This window comes from Perna viridis, chromosome 7 (genome assembly GCF_037379345.1).
Source record: "Perna viridis isolate PV_CMFRI_1.1 ecotype Kerala chromosome 7, ASM3737934v1, whole genome shotgun sequence".
Taxonomy (NCBI): Eukaryota; Metazoa; Mollusca; class Bivalvia; order Mytilida; family Mytilidae; genus Perna; species Perna viridis.
In genome coordinates, this window is record NC_142451.1 from 2,903,093 (window position 1) to 2,919,089 (window position 15,997).

At 32.1% G+C, this 15,997-nt stretch overlaps 1 protein-coding gene and 1 long non-coding RNA gene across 2 annotated transcripts; one reads left to right on the forward strand and one right to left on the reverse strand.

Annotated features, from left to right (window-relative positions):
- Window positions 1-231: 231 nt before the first annotated feature.
- LOC148610967 (acetylcholine receptor subunit beta-like 1) lies at window positions 232-12,725 on the forward strand. Its single transcript, XM_088590928.1, has 2 exons — window positions 232-371; window positions 11,331-12,725. The coding sequence occupies exon 2, from the start codon at window positions 11,340-11,342 to the stop codon at window positions 12,540-12,542; it is 1,203 nt and encodes a 400-aa protein (XP_088447054.1). The 5' UTR covers window positions 232-371; window positions 11,331-11,339; the 3' UTR covers window positions 12,543-12,725.
- LOC148610968 (uncharacterized) lies at window positions 7,240-9,392 on the reverse strand. Its single transcript, XR_015924022.1, has 2 exons — window positions 8,872-9,392; window positions 7,240-7,411 (listed from the first exon to the last, which is right to left on the reverse strand). It is a non-coding gene; the product is annotated as an uncharacterized LOC148610968 (long non-coding RNA).
- Window positions 12,726-15,997: the final 3,272 nt, after the last annotated feature.

Consider the following 15,997-nt stretch of genomic DNA (forward strand, 5'->3'; position numbering starts at 1 on the left):
CTGAGACTTAATTAGTTCAGTAATTATGTATTTACCCATCACTGAAAGGTGAAACATATTGAGATTTACTAACACGACTATATTCAACATGATTATTTTTTTCTTACATTGTAGTGTTTATAAACTAACCCCATACTCGTGTAATTTTGTAGGAGGAACAGTTAAACCAATGAGTATCCTAAAGATATTCGAAACATCTAGAGCTGTGTCATTTTGGCCAAAACATGGTGAAGCATTTCTAGAAGTAGAAAAACTTTTAAGGAATCAACTAGTTTACGTAGCAACAATCCATTTAGAAATATTTCCACACGCGTATTCCCTGGATAGCCCAAAGTTTCCATTGTGTGTTACCAAGAAGTTAAGCTACGTCGGTAAGTCATCTAAACGAATATCTAGTTTTCTTACTTGTCCTGATAGTGACCAGTTGTATGCGAAATGCGACGTACAAGATGTAATGGTTAATCCCGACACTCGTAGGCCATCGCAGTTTCCTGATTGGTGGATGGAAAAATATGGCAGCTTAAGTGCCAATAATGAAGGTCCTCTGAAACTTGTAGAGACGAAAAGACCACCTTCATGTCTTAAATATGATTTAACGATCCATCCACGAGATTGTGATGATTATCAACACACAAACTGGACCAGCTACGGAAACTTCTCTTTCGAAACATGTTGTGTTTTTATCAAGAAAGACCATTACAAATACATCAACAATGATTCTCTCAGAATTGGGTTAAAAACATTAACCATTTCGTATAAAAAAGAATCAAAAGAGTTTGAAGAATTAAATGTATATTCTTGGGAAGACTTCTTATTGCCAAATACTGCGTATTTTGATATTCAGAATCAGAAAGGAGAGAGTTGTTGTCAAGCATCTTTGGATTTTTTTTCCCAATAGAGATGACTGACCTCAATCGGTTTTAATTTGAGGATTTCTAACATTTTGAATGGACTTATATTTTGATACCATTCATACTCAATCCTGACCAACTTAACTTAAAATGTGAAATACGTGTAAAACTGGAGCATTGTCCATGTGAATTGTGTAATGGTTTCAAGATTATTAATTTTAAATACAACATGTGTAGACCGAGAAACACAAGAAAAAAAACGCAGTAAAAGTATAGACAGATTGCAGTATATATATATATATATATATATATATATATATATATATATATATATATATATATATATATATATATATATATATATATATATATATATATATATATATATAATTTGTTTTAATTATGAGTATAAATATGTTGTTGAGATCATCGAGGCAGTGGTTAGGTAATCTGATTTACTCCCAGTCAGTCAACACTTCAGATTACCTAACCACTGCCTCGATGATCTCAACAAAATGAAAATCTTCATCGTGGAACAAAATACGATCTGGAGCGATCTACAGAGAGTGAAGCGGGAGGGATTTTAGATAAAAGAACTCCGTGTATTACACCCTTTCGGAATTAACAAAAAACATTAAGTTCTTCCTATTTTGTATAGTTTCTTATAACAGTGTTTGTAAATATTTTTATTTTTATAGTTCAGTATTCAAGATCAACACACAACGAGTGTCTATAGCACAGCGTTCAAGATCTTTGTTACTGTCGGTAAAAAATTTTTTATACGTCACAGGTATTCACCTGATTAGGTAGTGAGTTGTGTTCACAGACCATTAACTTTCATACTCACTCAGTTTATTTAAGGCACTGAAAAAGGTCATTTGTTGACTGAAAATTTTGCCCATTATATATTTTATTATAGTGTGTTAACATCTTTATCGGTATCGTTGTACAATCCTTTAGACTTGAATAATAGAATGTCTATGATTATGCTGAGGACTAATACCCGTGGTTACAGTATTTTATATATATATATATATATATATATATATATATAATTTGTTTTAATGTGCAACCAGACATATATGTCGAAATTATTATTTTAAGAAGTATATAAAAATATAATTAAAGTCAGATAACTAATCAAATGAGGGAATAATAATAAAAAAATAAAAATTAATGTTTCATCTTCATACAATAAACCTTTTTCTGATGATGATTTTCCCAACTTTACAAATATCATAACATTAGATTTTACAATATCCATTGACAAATTTTAGCTTTTCAAAGTATTCATACTTTCAGAGAAGTTATTCGGTAAATTTTGTAAACAAGTAGCAGGTTTAGATATAAAATAATGTATATCTGCATACACAAGATATGACAGCTAATATTATTATTTACTGTAGTTTCATCATGTGTTTTATTGAAAGTATCAGCTACATCATTGATGTACACAGAAAAGTAATGGCTTATAATACTACGCTGTTTTACTCCATTGTTTGAACTGATAATCAACAGAACAACTGAAAACTTTATTTTACTTCACTGTTCATTAAGAATTTGCTATGATAAAAATTTTGTTTATCGAAAAATAACATAAATTTTTCATGTGCACATTGTTTATTGCGCGAAGTGCAATAAACAAAATATGCACATGGAAAATTTATGTTATTTTTCAATAGCCAAAATTTTTATCATAGCCAATTCTTATAAATTAATTTCAAAACATATTCTATCTTTAAACATGAGATCAGTAGCTTTGAATTTAACTGAATAGGGGCGTGTCAATATTTTTTTTGATCCATTGAGATATAACAAAATTATTTTAACCAATCAGATCACAGTATTTATCTCAAATTAATTTATTACTTTTTGAAACATTCAAACAAATAACCTGTTATATCTTACTTGTTTATATTGCCCTTCTATTTATGGCATCAAAATCTTTTTCAATAAATTCCAAGTAAATGTAAATAAGATATTTAGAAAACTTAATTACAAAAATATGGTTGTGCATCATATAAAACATTTGTTCACAAAAATAATCAAAATTAATGTTGTTCATTTAAATGAATTTACTTTATTAGTTTGCAGAAATGTTGATGAATACTACCAAAAACTGGGTAAAACAACGCCTGTGTGTTTATGAAATGTTAATACACTATATTTTAAAATATTCCATAATATAGACATTAGCTTGTCAGCTTTCATATATTTTAATATTGCAACTACGAGATTTTTTCAACATATTATTCAATAAAGAATCTTATCCTGTTAACGTTTTCTAAATACATAGTGGTATTGTTCTTTTTATTGTATTCTATTACTATTTCAGCCATCCCGTCACACTTGAATAACCCCTTAGTCATTACAAACAGTGTTCAAAATATCAAAATTCTGTGTCATATTTTAAGTTCCAAATTGTTTAATCTTGACTCCTTATATGTATATATCACTCCGCGACATCTGAAGAGGTCAATTGATTATCTAGTTGTTTTAATTGATCAACTGTTGCCAAAAATAGTTGATTTTTCTTCAGTCTTTTTCTTAAAACATGGCGACTCCTCCGAGCTATCTTGTTATATTCCTAATGTTTATTGCAAATCTTTGCTTACGATGCGATTCGAACCCTTTGGTTGTTAATTACTGTAAGTCTAAGCTATAAAACGCACACCATGGTTATACGTAGACTTACACTCATCATGCCATAGCTCTTTCTCTTTGTTAGTTCGTAAAACATTTAGCTACCTCAATTCACGTGAAATGAGAAATAAGTATCAAGGTAATATTTTACCTACCTTAAAATGGAGTGTGCGGATTTTTTGGAAACAAGTCAAAATCATAAAGAACATTTACTGGTTAAAGTGAACTAATGTTGCTGGAGGCAAATAATTATTTCATTACGAAAGTGCACATTCTGTATCTGGATTACATTCTTTTGATTACCGCTATAACCTTGGTTCCCTTGATTACTCTTCCGTAACTATCAGTGTTCATTTACTTCAGGCACGAGACCGCAATTAATTTTGAAGTGCATTTCAATATACACATTTGAGCAGATTAAAAAAATTCCACCGGCGCAAACTGAATAAAACTTCTCTGGCGTAAAGATATGTACAAACAGGATTTTATATATAAATTGTAGAAAATTTTACCATCATTTTCTGAAATTAATACATATAATTCGGAGATGAGTAAACATGACAAATGAACTGAGTTAAAAGTCCTAAATTTTAACCTTCTTCCACAACCAAATCACAACTTCTAGTCAGAATTGATTAATGAAAAAAAATCCCATGTAATTTTAAAATATTTTCTACCAATTAGAGGCAAAACTTCAGCAAATAAGTTTCCAGTAAAAATATGAAAAAAATGTGGAAGGTACCTACTACCAAAGTTGGAACTATATTCGTAAACGAAAACCAAGGGGAATTAATTGTGTTCTCGTACCTATTCAGTAAATGATATTTGCGTTTCAACAATAGTTACTTTAAATAATACTATCAACTGTTAACTTATTGTCAATGAAATAAAGTATCATAGTTTTGTGTAATTTAGTATTCCGAATTCCTAAAAGCATTAAAACTCATTTCATTATCAAATATTGATAAATATTTGCCTTTCTTGTAAACCAACATTGGAGTAAACATGATTGTTAAAATCAGGACTTTGTCAATATTTGGATTATAACCCTCTTGTCGCAGACCATTTTACTCGAATGCCAGAGGCTTGGTTTCAAGGTATGCAAAAAGAGGGAGGGGTTGAACATGATGTAGGTATGTTTTGTACATTTTATAATTATTAATAGCGTAATGGTGCACATGCAGCGATGATAAATTGTTAAATTGAGGGATACTTCAGTCGCTGCGTCTTTGTAATTAGGTGTTGTTGTCAATTCAGGTCGAAGATCAAAATAGCGTGGAATATGCAAAGTAGTGGCTCGAGTAATGTGTATCATTTTACTGTACAGTATTAAAATATTTCCTTCCATCTTTTTGGACGTTTTATGTATGTACGATTTTAGTTACTTTATGTTCTTTGTTGTGCATGTCTGTTTTCCATGTCTGGTCTTTGTCCCTGGATTGCATTCTTTTGATTACCGCTATAACCTTGGTTCCTTTGATTACTCTTTAATATAAAGCAAAGGGGATTCAATTTTAACTGACACGGTGCATTTACTTTGCCTGATTTTTTTCCTCTTATGCCTTTTTGTATGAATGATTCGAGACTAAGAATAAGGCTTAGCAACTTTTCTTCCTTTCTACTTATTGGTTTTTATGTCTTTATTTGTTTTGATAACGTTCTATAGTGTTGCAAAAAAGGTTCGGGTGTTACATGACGAATATTTAAAATAATAAAAGTACATGTATATATTTACAAATAACCTTCCCGCGTTGCTATAGGTTCGAGACAAAATGTGTTCTTATATCCTGGCATATTAATCACAAACTCTTTTATAGGTAGAAAAGATCTCAAAACTCATCTGAAAGTGCAGTTGTTCGTTTAGTGATCTATTAAACTAAAACATTTTTTCTTATCGACTTATAAAAACCTATAAAAAATGCAATATCCTCTGCAATGGCGGATTCACACTGTAAACAGGAGGGTGCCAGCCGGGGTTCCTCGGAAAAGGGTGTGTGTGCTAGGATATTATTTACTATTTTTGTCAATTTTACACATGAAAATGACAAATTTTCCAATAAAAAGAGGGAGGCCAATCCCATGCACCCCTCTGGATCCGCCGCTGCTCTGCACGGATTATACTAAACTATTTGATAAAAACAAACCAGATTCCTTTAAAATAAAAATTCTAACGCAAAAATAAGTAAGAAGTTCAGACGCAATAAAAAATTCTAAGATTTTTATACCTCTAAAAAGACTCCAGTTTTAGTAGCCGTATGAATAGGACACAATGGTATCATAGTTGTTATAGAATATCAGTTCAAAAGAAACATCATTGTCCAGGCCAGGCGGTAAGAAACCTACCGCGACGAGAACAATAGAACTCGCGCTGTCGTTTAGTTGAGGCGGAAAAGTGAATCCTGTTGTTATTTCCCGTTGCTAATGACATTAAAAGTTACTTTTAGACAAAATAAGTTCTTATTTTCTATTTAAGTTAGGAACATTATTACTAAACATTAAATTATCAACAAAAACAGTATCAAATAATACTAAGATAAAGCCTCGATCTTTAATTGAAATGATTTTGAGTGGGGGTACGTTCAATCAAAATTGGATCACGCTTTGTGTTTGATCACAACAAAATCAGGAAAAAATATATACGAGTCCGTCAAACAAGTATCTACCAACATGCCAATTTTGGAACTTTTGCTAGCTGTAATAATTACAGAAAAAAAATTAAGTGAGTCGGAACATCGAAGGTTTGCCTATGTACACATGACACATTTACCTAAGTTTACCAGTATAATCTGGTCAATAAGCTTGTCAACAATTAAGGTCAAGGTTACATGTACGTGTATATCGAAAAAGTGTTATGGTTTAATACCAAAAGTGATTTACTACAATTATACATCAATCAGTGATATTTACTCAAATATTATTTGAGTACACTTTCACTCTATTTACCAGGAGTTTTATTCGCGAAAATCTGAAAATTTGATTAATTCTTGCTTTCGAGGTGTCTGTGGTAGTGTTGAACATGGCTTTTATTTAAAACGTTTCCTTCGCAGATTTTTTTCTCTCGGTCAAAATATGCAAACTACATACGTTCTCCTCTTACTTCCTTTCTCACGCTTTCAGTCCCGAATTTCTTATGTTTGTGTAACAATCACACTGCCTCTAATTCTATGGTTTACGAAATTTAAAACTATGCCGAATTTTTTTTTCAATACAAAAGGCAATTACACAACACGTGCACTAAGTGTACAGGATGCGGTACCGAGAAACATCCCGATGACGACATAGTTTTGGTTGGTCAGAGGACTACGCGACATTCCTCCAAAACCCCAAAATCAATACAAACCTTTCTTTATCCTGTTAAAATTTTTTATTAAGATCAACCTAATCTGGTGTAGACATGAATTTTTCCTTAAAGCTGAAAGTATGCATCTCACACCTCTTTCTTATGAACATTATTGAATCATCTATGTACATGTATAAATACTATCATACCCACAATCAAAATTTCTTTAAGTTTCATCCTTATTGTAAGTATGATGCCACCTAATATTAACCAATTCTAATTCAACAAGGAATGTAAAGCTTCCTGGGTTGCAGTTTGATACGACCGTAAAGGTAGAACCCTCTGGCTCAACAATTTAGACAAGTATCAACACAACATTCAAGTTTGATACAACTCTAAATTTTTCGTTTGGTTAATAGACACTTAACCAGGATCATAGCGGGAATCATATTAGTAACAATGTGATAAATAAATATTGGATTTATTTCGTTTTTTTTAAACATATTTTGTTCTATACAGTTCTTGACTTCTTCACATATTTGATAAATGTGTTCCTTCTATTGCTGTTCATCTAGGTATAAACACATGTTGATCCAATCCAACATAAGCTGTTCTATCACGCTTATCTGTACTTTCCCTGTAAAATAACAAATGCATTATATAGTAATACTGTCTGAGTGACTGTATTTATGACAATAATACACACATGTATATATATTTAGTTACAATAGTTAACAGTTACTACAAATATTTATGTGTATATGTCATGAATACATACATGTACAAGTATAGCTACATGATTAGTCTACCAAGATAATAGATACGAAAATCCTATTACAGAACACAAGGAAAATACTAAATTAATGTAACATTAAATATATAGAGAAATTTACTACTTGAAAGCCTGAAAGAGTATTCAACGGAACCAAGGTTATAGTGGTAATAAAAAGAATGTAATTCAGGGACAAAGACCAGACATTGGAATTAGACATACACAACAAAGAACATAAAGTAACTAAAATCATACATACAAAGTAACAAAAGCAAATGAGCGGACTCCACTAAAAACTGGGAGCATGGACCAGGTGCACCGGTAGGGTAAGCGTCCTCTCCTTTTCTAGAAACACCCGCCGAGTTGCTCATAAAAAGTCAAGTCCGGGGTAGACAAACGAAGAAAGGAAAACTATGACCCGTTGAATAAATCAGTTTGAAAATCAGAAATGGAAAGAATACTTGTCAGTTGTTGTAGTGTACATGTACTATGTTTAATATTTAAGCAGTACTAAGGAACTGGAAATAATCATTTTCAATTACCAATCATATTTGTTAAATAATAAATAAATAATAGGTACGCGTCGCATGCACTTGTTTCTATCACTATCCACACGTACATTTGTACATGTACCCTGAGAAAACATTTCCACAGGGCATATGTGGATAATACAGCCAAATCATTGATAGAAAGAAGTAACTGTGCTATGTGGATGCACTTTAAGAAAATTCTACTTCAAAATTAAACTTTTAAATAGTATATTTAATAATAAAGACACTGACCATTTGTATCCTGCGGGAGGGGGATGTGTGTACTTGGGTTTTATGTCAGATTATAATTTTTTTCAATGAATGGATGAGACAAAAAAATCACAGAATTTGGAACTCTTTTTTTTTTCAGAAAGATCATACGATCTGGCCCTTCTTAAATTATAAACATGGTGCCTATAACAAAACCTTGTGACGAATTTTAACTAGCTTTCTGATTGTCAAGTGCTCGGAATATAACATATATAGCGTCTTAGCATTAAATTTGCATCGAACCTATTCCAAAAATGGCAAAATCGTAACTTGTCATCTTGTGAATATGTAAGAAACCTTCATTAGCTATCATCATATTCTACTCTAATCTTGAATGATTTTATGATACGATTGCCGTACGACGATTGAAATCAAGAATGGAGCTATAGGACAGTACATGTACGTTATACCTTTGACCTTTTTTGTTTACTAAATGATGTAAAATTTTAAGTTTAAGGGGATCACTTCTATATGCGACTTCGGAGGAAAATAATTTTTACATTCTAGGAAACTAGAAACACTTACCATAAAATTAAAACGCATGATCCAATTTTAAACCACGAAATATCATTAGGGCACCACAGTTTACCACAAATATAAGAATTTTTCACAACTTATCCATCCAAAGAAATCATCGTTTTACAAATCTGTCAAGCAAACGGCACGATCTACACTTGTCGTTTCCTGTTCACCATACATGTAGAAAGCACTTTTCACCAGACATATATTATCAACACGTGAATGTCGTTCATATTCGATCATTTTCCGTATCAGAACCAACAACGGCCTATCGCAGCCATTTCCTCCCCGACAGACGAAAATCACAATGAAATGGGAGATAATTTAACTTGGGTAGGTTTCTGCCTGCAGAGGCGGATCAAGAATATTTAAAAAGAAAAAACAGCTAGAGGCTCTGATCAAGACGTTTAAAAACAGGGGATACAATCTATCGTTTGCTATATTTACTGTCTATAAGTTGTTATAAATTTTCTTTTTTTTTGCGGCGTAAAAATATATGTACAGAGCAGTTGTAGCAAGTGGTTTCATTGAATTGTGCGTTACTTCTGTTGTCATATTTTGACAAGGTAGACATTTACTATGTCATAGTTTTAATTTTCGGGCAGCTATCATGTCTGTGTGCTTCACGCAAAGAATGGATAAGCGAGTTCACACTAATTCTGATTTGTTACATTATAAAAGCATCTTCGCTATCCTACGGTTACGGTCTTGCCCCCTCCCTTCACGCAATGGGAGGGGCAGGACCGTAACCCTTGCCTAACGAAGATGCTGTAAAATGAAGGAATCGCAAATAAGCCGCTCATAATTTGGAAACTTTTTCTCATCGGTCTATATGAAAGTAAAGACCGATTTTATTTGAAATAATCCATTTACAAAAAATCTTTGTAACGTTCTCTTTTTCATTGTTACATGCTAGATGACTTTTAAGCAATGCCAGACTCCTTCGTTTAAACCCATCCTCCCAAGTCAGGGTTTTGAGTCCACTCTCGTTCCCTCAAACTCCTGACATCACTCATTCATATTTAGCGGGTATCGTCCAGCGCCATATTAAATTTAACCCGGATCCAAAATCCAATCAAATTACTCGTAATAGAAAAATCTTCGATATAACTTACAAAGTGGCTACACATAATGTTATTTTTTTCCTGTAAAGACTCTACACAAAATCTACAGTTATCATTTTTGCTCAAATTGCATCATTTGTGACATCATGCAACTTTCAGTTACTATATCGGATCGTCCATTACCTCGTATTATTGTTTACCTTTCCACAGACATTTTATGTTAAATCGATTTTCATTGGTGCTTCTCACCCGGAGAAGCAACCAATCGGAATTGGCTGGACGATACCCGCTAAATATGAATGAGTGATGTCAGGGGTTTGAGGGAGCGAGAGTGGACTCAAGACCCTGACTTGGGAGGATGTTTAAACCGGAATGACATCATTTATATAAGAACAGATCGACGAGCGCTTAAGGAAAACATGAAAACCGTTAAAATTAATATCCTAGCAATGAACCTGGTCCAAAACCCATTTTTTTTATCAAGCCTGGCTTGCTAGTTAATTCTTTTAATTTATATATGTTATTCTTTTGACTATTTTGGTATTTTGGTGCCTTGTCTTGACTATGGATATCCTATTCTTCATTCCAATTTCCTGAAAACGAACATTGTTGAGCGCTCGATTATTGAATAACAGAAAAATATATCAAACTTTTATCTATCTGCTTAAAAAGCACTTAAAATCTTAATCATGTCAAAAAATAAATTACTTTGGATGATATTCATGCTTTTCTGTTGTATCAACAGTTCGGAAACAGAACAGGTTGTCCGGTAATTGATTTCGTATTTTACAATTTTAGTATAATTAGTAGTTAAAATATGTGAAAATTTGCAAAGCCCATGTTGCAGATCGAATCGAGAAGGTTGTGTTTATTTTATTTGTTATTCAGTAAAGAATATTTAGATATACATTGTAATATTCTACGGTGTCTTATTAACTCTTAATCATTGAAAATGCACTAAAATGCAACCATTTTTAGGGGGAACTTTGTTCTGTGATTTAATAATCAACTTTGGTCGGAAAAAGTTCTTTTTTACATTTTTGAAATTAAATACATATGATCTTTTCATGTTATTTGTTCCCCAGTACCTAAAATGAATGATTCCACTTAAATTACTTACCAAAGTGTATTGGGGTCGATTGATCTTTGACCTCTCCTCTAATTAATGCAAAATAGCAGAAAACTTTACCGTTTTTCACTTTGATAAGTATATACGATATTAAAAAACTACATTGATTTATCTTTCCATTGACATATGATACAGCCGTATACCCTTAGGCCCATTAAACTCGAAAACTAAAGCACTATTATGCGACATGTCTTTTGTGACAAAAATACATTGAATATTTTTTAACTCAGTATACAGTCCGTGTATTTACAACTTATAACTTTATTTTCTAGAAAGGCTCAATGCAGCAATGTATTATGGTGACATTATTTCTCTTGGTACTTGTCGCCACTTTTGATGTCAGCCATGGTGTTTCTTATGAAGAGATGGATTCATTCTTTCGGAATATTACAGCTGGGAAGAACATTAATATCCGACCAGTACGGGACCAAAACACCCAAGTCGAAGTTCTGTTGTTTTTCCATTTGATTTACATTCAAGAATTCGATGAAGTTGATGGGAAACTAGGCCTAACAGGATATTTTGGACTTGGATGGAAAGATGAAACAATTTCTTGGGATGCTCAAGCACTTGATATCAATTCGCTAACTTTCACAGAAGAAGTTTTGTGGCGGCCAAATTTTATCATCGGAAACTCATATGGAGGTGTCAAGTACATATTCAAAGATGATATGGTAAAGAGAGTTAACAGTGAGGGGTTCGTGACCTGGAGTCCGGGGGATACATTTGAAGTGGTCTGTAATGCTGATGTATCGCGATATCCATTTGATACTCAGATCTGTGTAGTGCAGGTTCTCCCGTGGGGGTATACGAAAAATGAAATACGTTTTACTCCGATGTTCAACTACATAATTACTGATTGGTATAACCCAAGTAAAACGTGGGAAATTGTAGAAACCCGTGTCGACAAATCAAATGAAGATCTTCAGTTGGTCGAGTTCTACATAAAACTCAAACGACATCCTATGTTTTTTGTGTTGAATCTGATTCTCCCTATATGTGTGATGAGCATATTGAACATCTTTGTATTTTTTCTTCCCGCCGAGAGTGGAGAGAGAGTAGGTTTTTCAGTTACCGTACTACTTGCCATTGCTGTATTCTTGACAATATCCTCGGACAGCCTACCTGCAACATCAGAACCGCGGGTACCCACCATATCACTTCTTCTTTTTACAGATGTTGTTTTAAGTGCACTCATTGTTATACTTGTAATTTGGAGTCTTCGATACTATCATCGAGATGATCAACTTTCGGTTCCCTCAATCACGCGTGGATTCGTCCGGGTTTCGAGATTTTTGCGATGCAAAACATGCTGTAGAAAAAACCCAGAAAAACGCAATTTCTATACTTGGGACACTGATATAACATGGACAGACGTTGGTATTGAGATTGATTTTATTGGTGGACTTTTTATTTCGCTTGTTGTAATTACTGTAAATGTCCTTTACATAGTTGACGTGACCGTCGGCTTACCGTTTTTTTAACGTAACCCAATTACGGTTTTGAAGTTCATTGTCATGAATTCAAGATTAAGACAACCGAATGCTAGTATGTATACATTATATTACTTATAACAACGTGAATATAATAATGTATAACTTTTTATGAGAACTATAATCATAGAGTGCATTAAATGTGTAACAAGAGTAACCTACGATAGTTTCAATAGCCTGAGACAAGGTAGAGAGAAAAGCAGAAAAAAAATTAGCACTTAAAACAGACACTGAAAGTAAGAGTTTTCTACTTTTCTAACATCACCAGACAAAATAGAACATGTCCCGTCTGGTTGTCCATAGAATACAAACAAAACTATAATGAATGAAATATGAATGTGTATGGCAAGCCAAAGTGGACCAAAATCAATATTAGAAAATAAATTTTTAATATTACAAAATCATTTTTAATATTAAGAAATACTTTTCAATATTTGAAATTCATTTTGTAATCTCAAAAATTCATTTTCTAATATAACAAAATCCTGATTTAGTAATGTAAAGTATTACACATTTTGAAAAATTAACTTTGCAATATTGCAAAATCTGTCACATTTTTTTTAATATTACAGTAAAAATTTTCTAACATTAAAAAATCGTAATTGAATAGAACAAATCCTCTCGAAGGGACCGTTTATGGTTGTATTATCATCATGGTTCTGTATACTTATGGCAAGAAAAATCATCAATATCCGGTTTTTACATTCATTTTCATGAGTTGAAAAACAGCATAATGGCAGCTTCATTTGAGTATACTTGTATTTGTGCGATTGGAAGCCAAGTCAGTCCCGGAAAATATTGGCTAGTTTCGATAATTAAATACAAATCGAATCATAGCTTTTCCTAGATAGGGTTGGCCATAACATTCTGCAGTAAGGCGACAAGATGTTTACGAAAATTACGTAATCAATATTACCAATAATTCTCTGGTCATAAAAATTGTAAAACGAAAACGAAACAAAACGAAGCGAAAGTAATTTATAAAAGAAATAATCGGAACGAAACACTTCGATAAAATGAATCAAATCGTAATAAAAACATAATTAAACGATACAAATCGAAACAGAATAAAGCGAAATTAAATTGTATAAAAGAAATCTTTAAGACGTTTCGCAAATTATAAGAACCATAATGTTTACCAGTGCCAGACAATTGCATTCTGGACTTTTAGTATAATGCTTTTGGACATATATTATTACAAAATTTACCATATTTGAAGGATACAGGTATAACATATCAAATCAGAGCTGACAAAAGTTATCAGTTTTGTTAATTAATGTTTCTTCAGGAGCGTTTAAAGGTTTCACCTTCATAATATTATTACAAAATCATTTTTTATTATCAGAAAATATTTTTTTAATATTAGATATTCATTATAGAATTAAATCGCTATTTCCGGTCGTTCATGCATGTATGAACGATCTCGGAGCTCCCAAACATTATATGAACTGCCAAAGCCGAAGGCCGTTATGTAATGATTAGGAGCTCCGAGATCCGTTCATACATGCATTAACGACCGAAAATTGATGTTTAATTCTTATATTTCTATTCGAACAATTGGGAATTTTTTTTTTGAAATGCGTTGGACTGGTAAATGTATTTATAAAATCTAATTTTGGGACAGTTTAATTTTGGGGCGAATTAACTGGTATTTAGATTTTAGGCATTTATAAGTTTCTTTCCCCGGACTGAAAATTACTCCCTGTTAAGGTCTCAGTATCGTATTAATTTTCCCATAGACTTCTATAGTGAAGTGCATATTTTTAGGATTTTTAAAAAAATATGCAAATTGATTCAATAAAACTTTCACTTATGTAGCATTTCTAAGGACATGTGAAAAAAATAATCCCCCCCCCAAAGAAAATAGGGTGAGTCCACGAAGATCGGACAGAAAAGTAGTCTTGAACTATAAATAGCCATTTTCCCTACTTTCACTTTCGTTTTGCACTCACCAAAGCAACCTTTTCAGTGGAACATTTTTATGATATTATGTTAGATTTTCTTTTAAAAAAGTTCTTCATCTTACAGTGTGATGTTTTCTCTATTTTATAAGTCATTGTTCATATCTTTTGACAAAACATTAGTTTGTAGAGAGGCAAAAAGAAAATGCACTATATTTTTATAGCATCCATGTTTTGACGTACACCCGCTCAGGGATATGCAATACGATACTGGTACCTTAACAAACTTGACCGGTAAAAACAATCTGGATGTAATAAACTATTCTTACAGCTATATTATTCCGTTTAGTTCGTTGCCATATTCTTTTGAACTACACGGCCCCCATATTTGTTTCAGGTTGACTTGCGTTCATGCATGTATGAACGATCTGGCGATGACGTTCTCGACCAATCAAAAACGGCTATAAACATGAAGAATCTCATGATTAGAATTATTTTGTAATAATTCATTTTCTAATATTACAAAATCCTGATTTAGTAATATTATAAAATATCACACATTTTGTAATATTACAAATTGAATTTATCATATTAGAAAAAGAATTTCTAATAATGAAAAATTACTTTGCAATATTGCAGTCAGTCAGTCACATCTTTTAATATTACAAAATGATTTTCAGATATCAAAAAATTTCTAATATAGGAAAATCAATTTCTAATATTATAAAATATTTTTTAATATTAAATTCAATTGAATTTTTAATGTAAAAAAATGATTTTTTAATATTAAAAAAGAATTTTGTATTATTGGAAATCAAATTTGTAATATTAAAAAATCATTTTGATATTAGAAAACACTTATTCCTTGTCCGCTTTGGCTTGTCATAGGTGTGTCTTTATGGTGGATGTTAGTTTTTTGATAATGAAGAAATGTGAAATGATTACAAAGCATTCTATCAAGGGCCGACTTGTATAAAAATCAAAGTGCTGAAGCACTGACCCAAGGAAGACCTCATATATATTCATGTAACCAAATTGCAAGATAAAAAAACGATGGAAAACTTAGTCATTTTAAAGAGAACCATCTGTTTTAATGAAATGCATATCAATACTGCTTATTTATTAACGCATTTATGGACCTTCTTTTCTTTTACTGTTTTTGATATTTCTGGCTGTGTACGTTTATGTCCTCATATTTCTTGACAGTTGACACCTAAACCAGCATTTCTTCAAAAATATGATCTCCGTTGTGAATCACTGACTATCAATATTATATGGATTTTCAAAGTAAGAAAAAATCCACACTTTGAAATTTCGGGTTGGAGATGCATGAAGCAGAAATGAATTCTGTGGAATAGGGGAGCTAGGTTGACCAAAGGACCTACTCTGAAGGAGAAATGAGCCTTTATACCTGTCTGCCTTTCATAATGTATGTGCATTTCTTCCATTTTTTTTCTGCATGATTGTTTCACCAATATGTATTATATTAAAATATGTTTTGCCAACAAATAAGTGCTACGAAATCAGAATTCATATTTGTAGTTT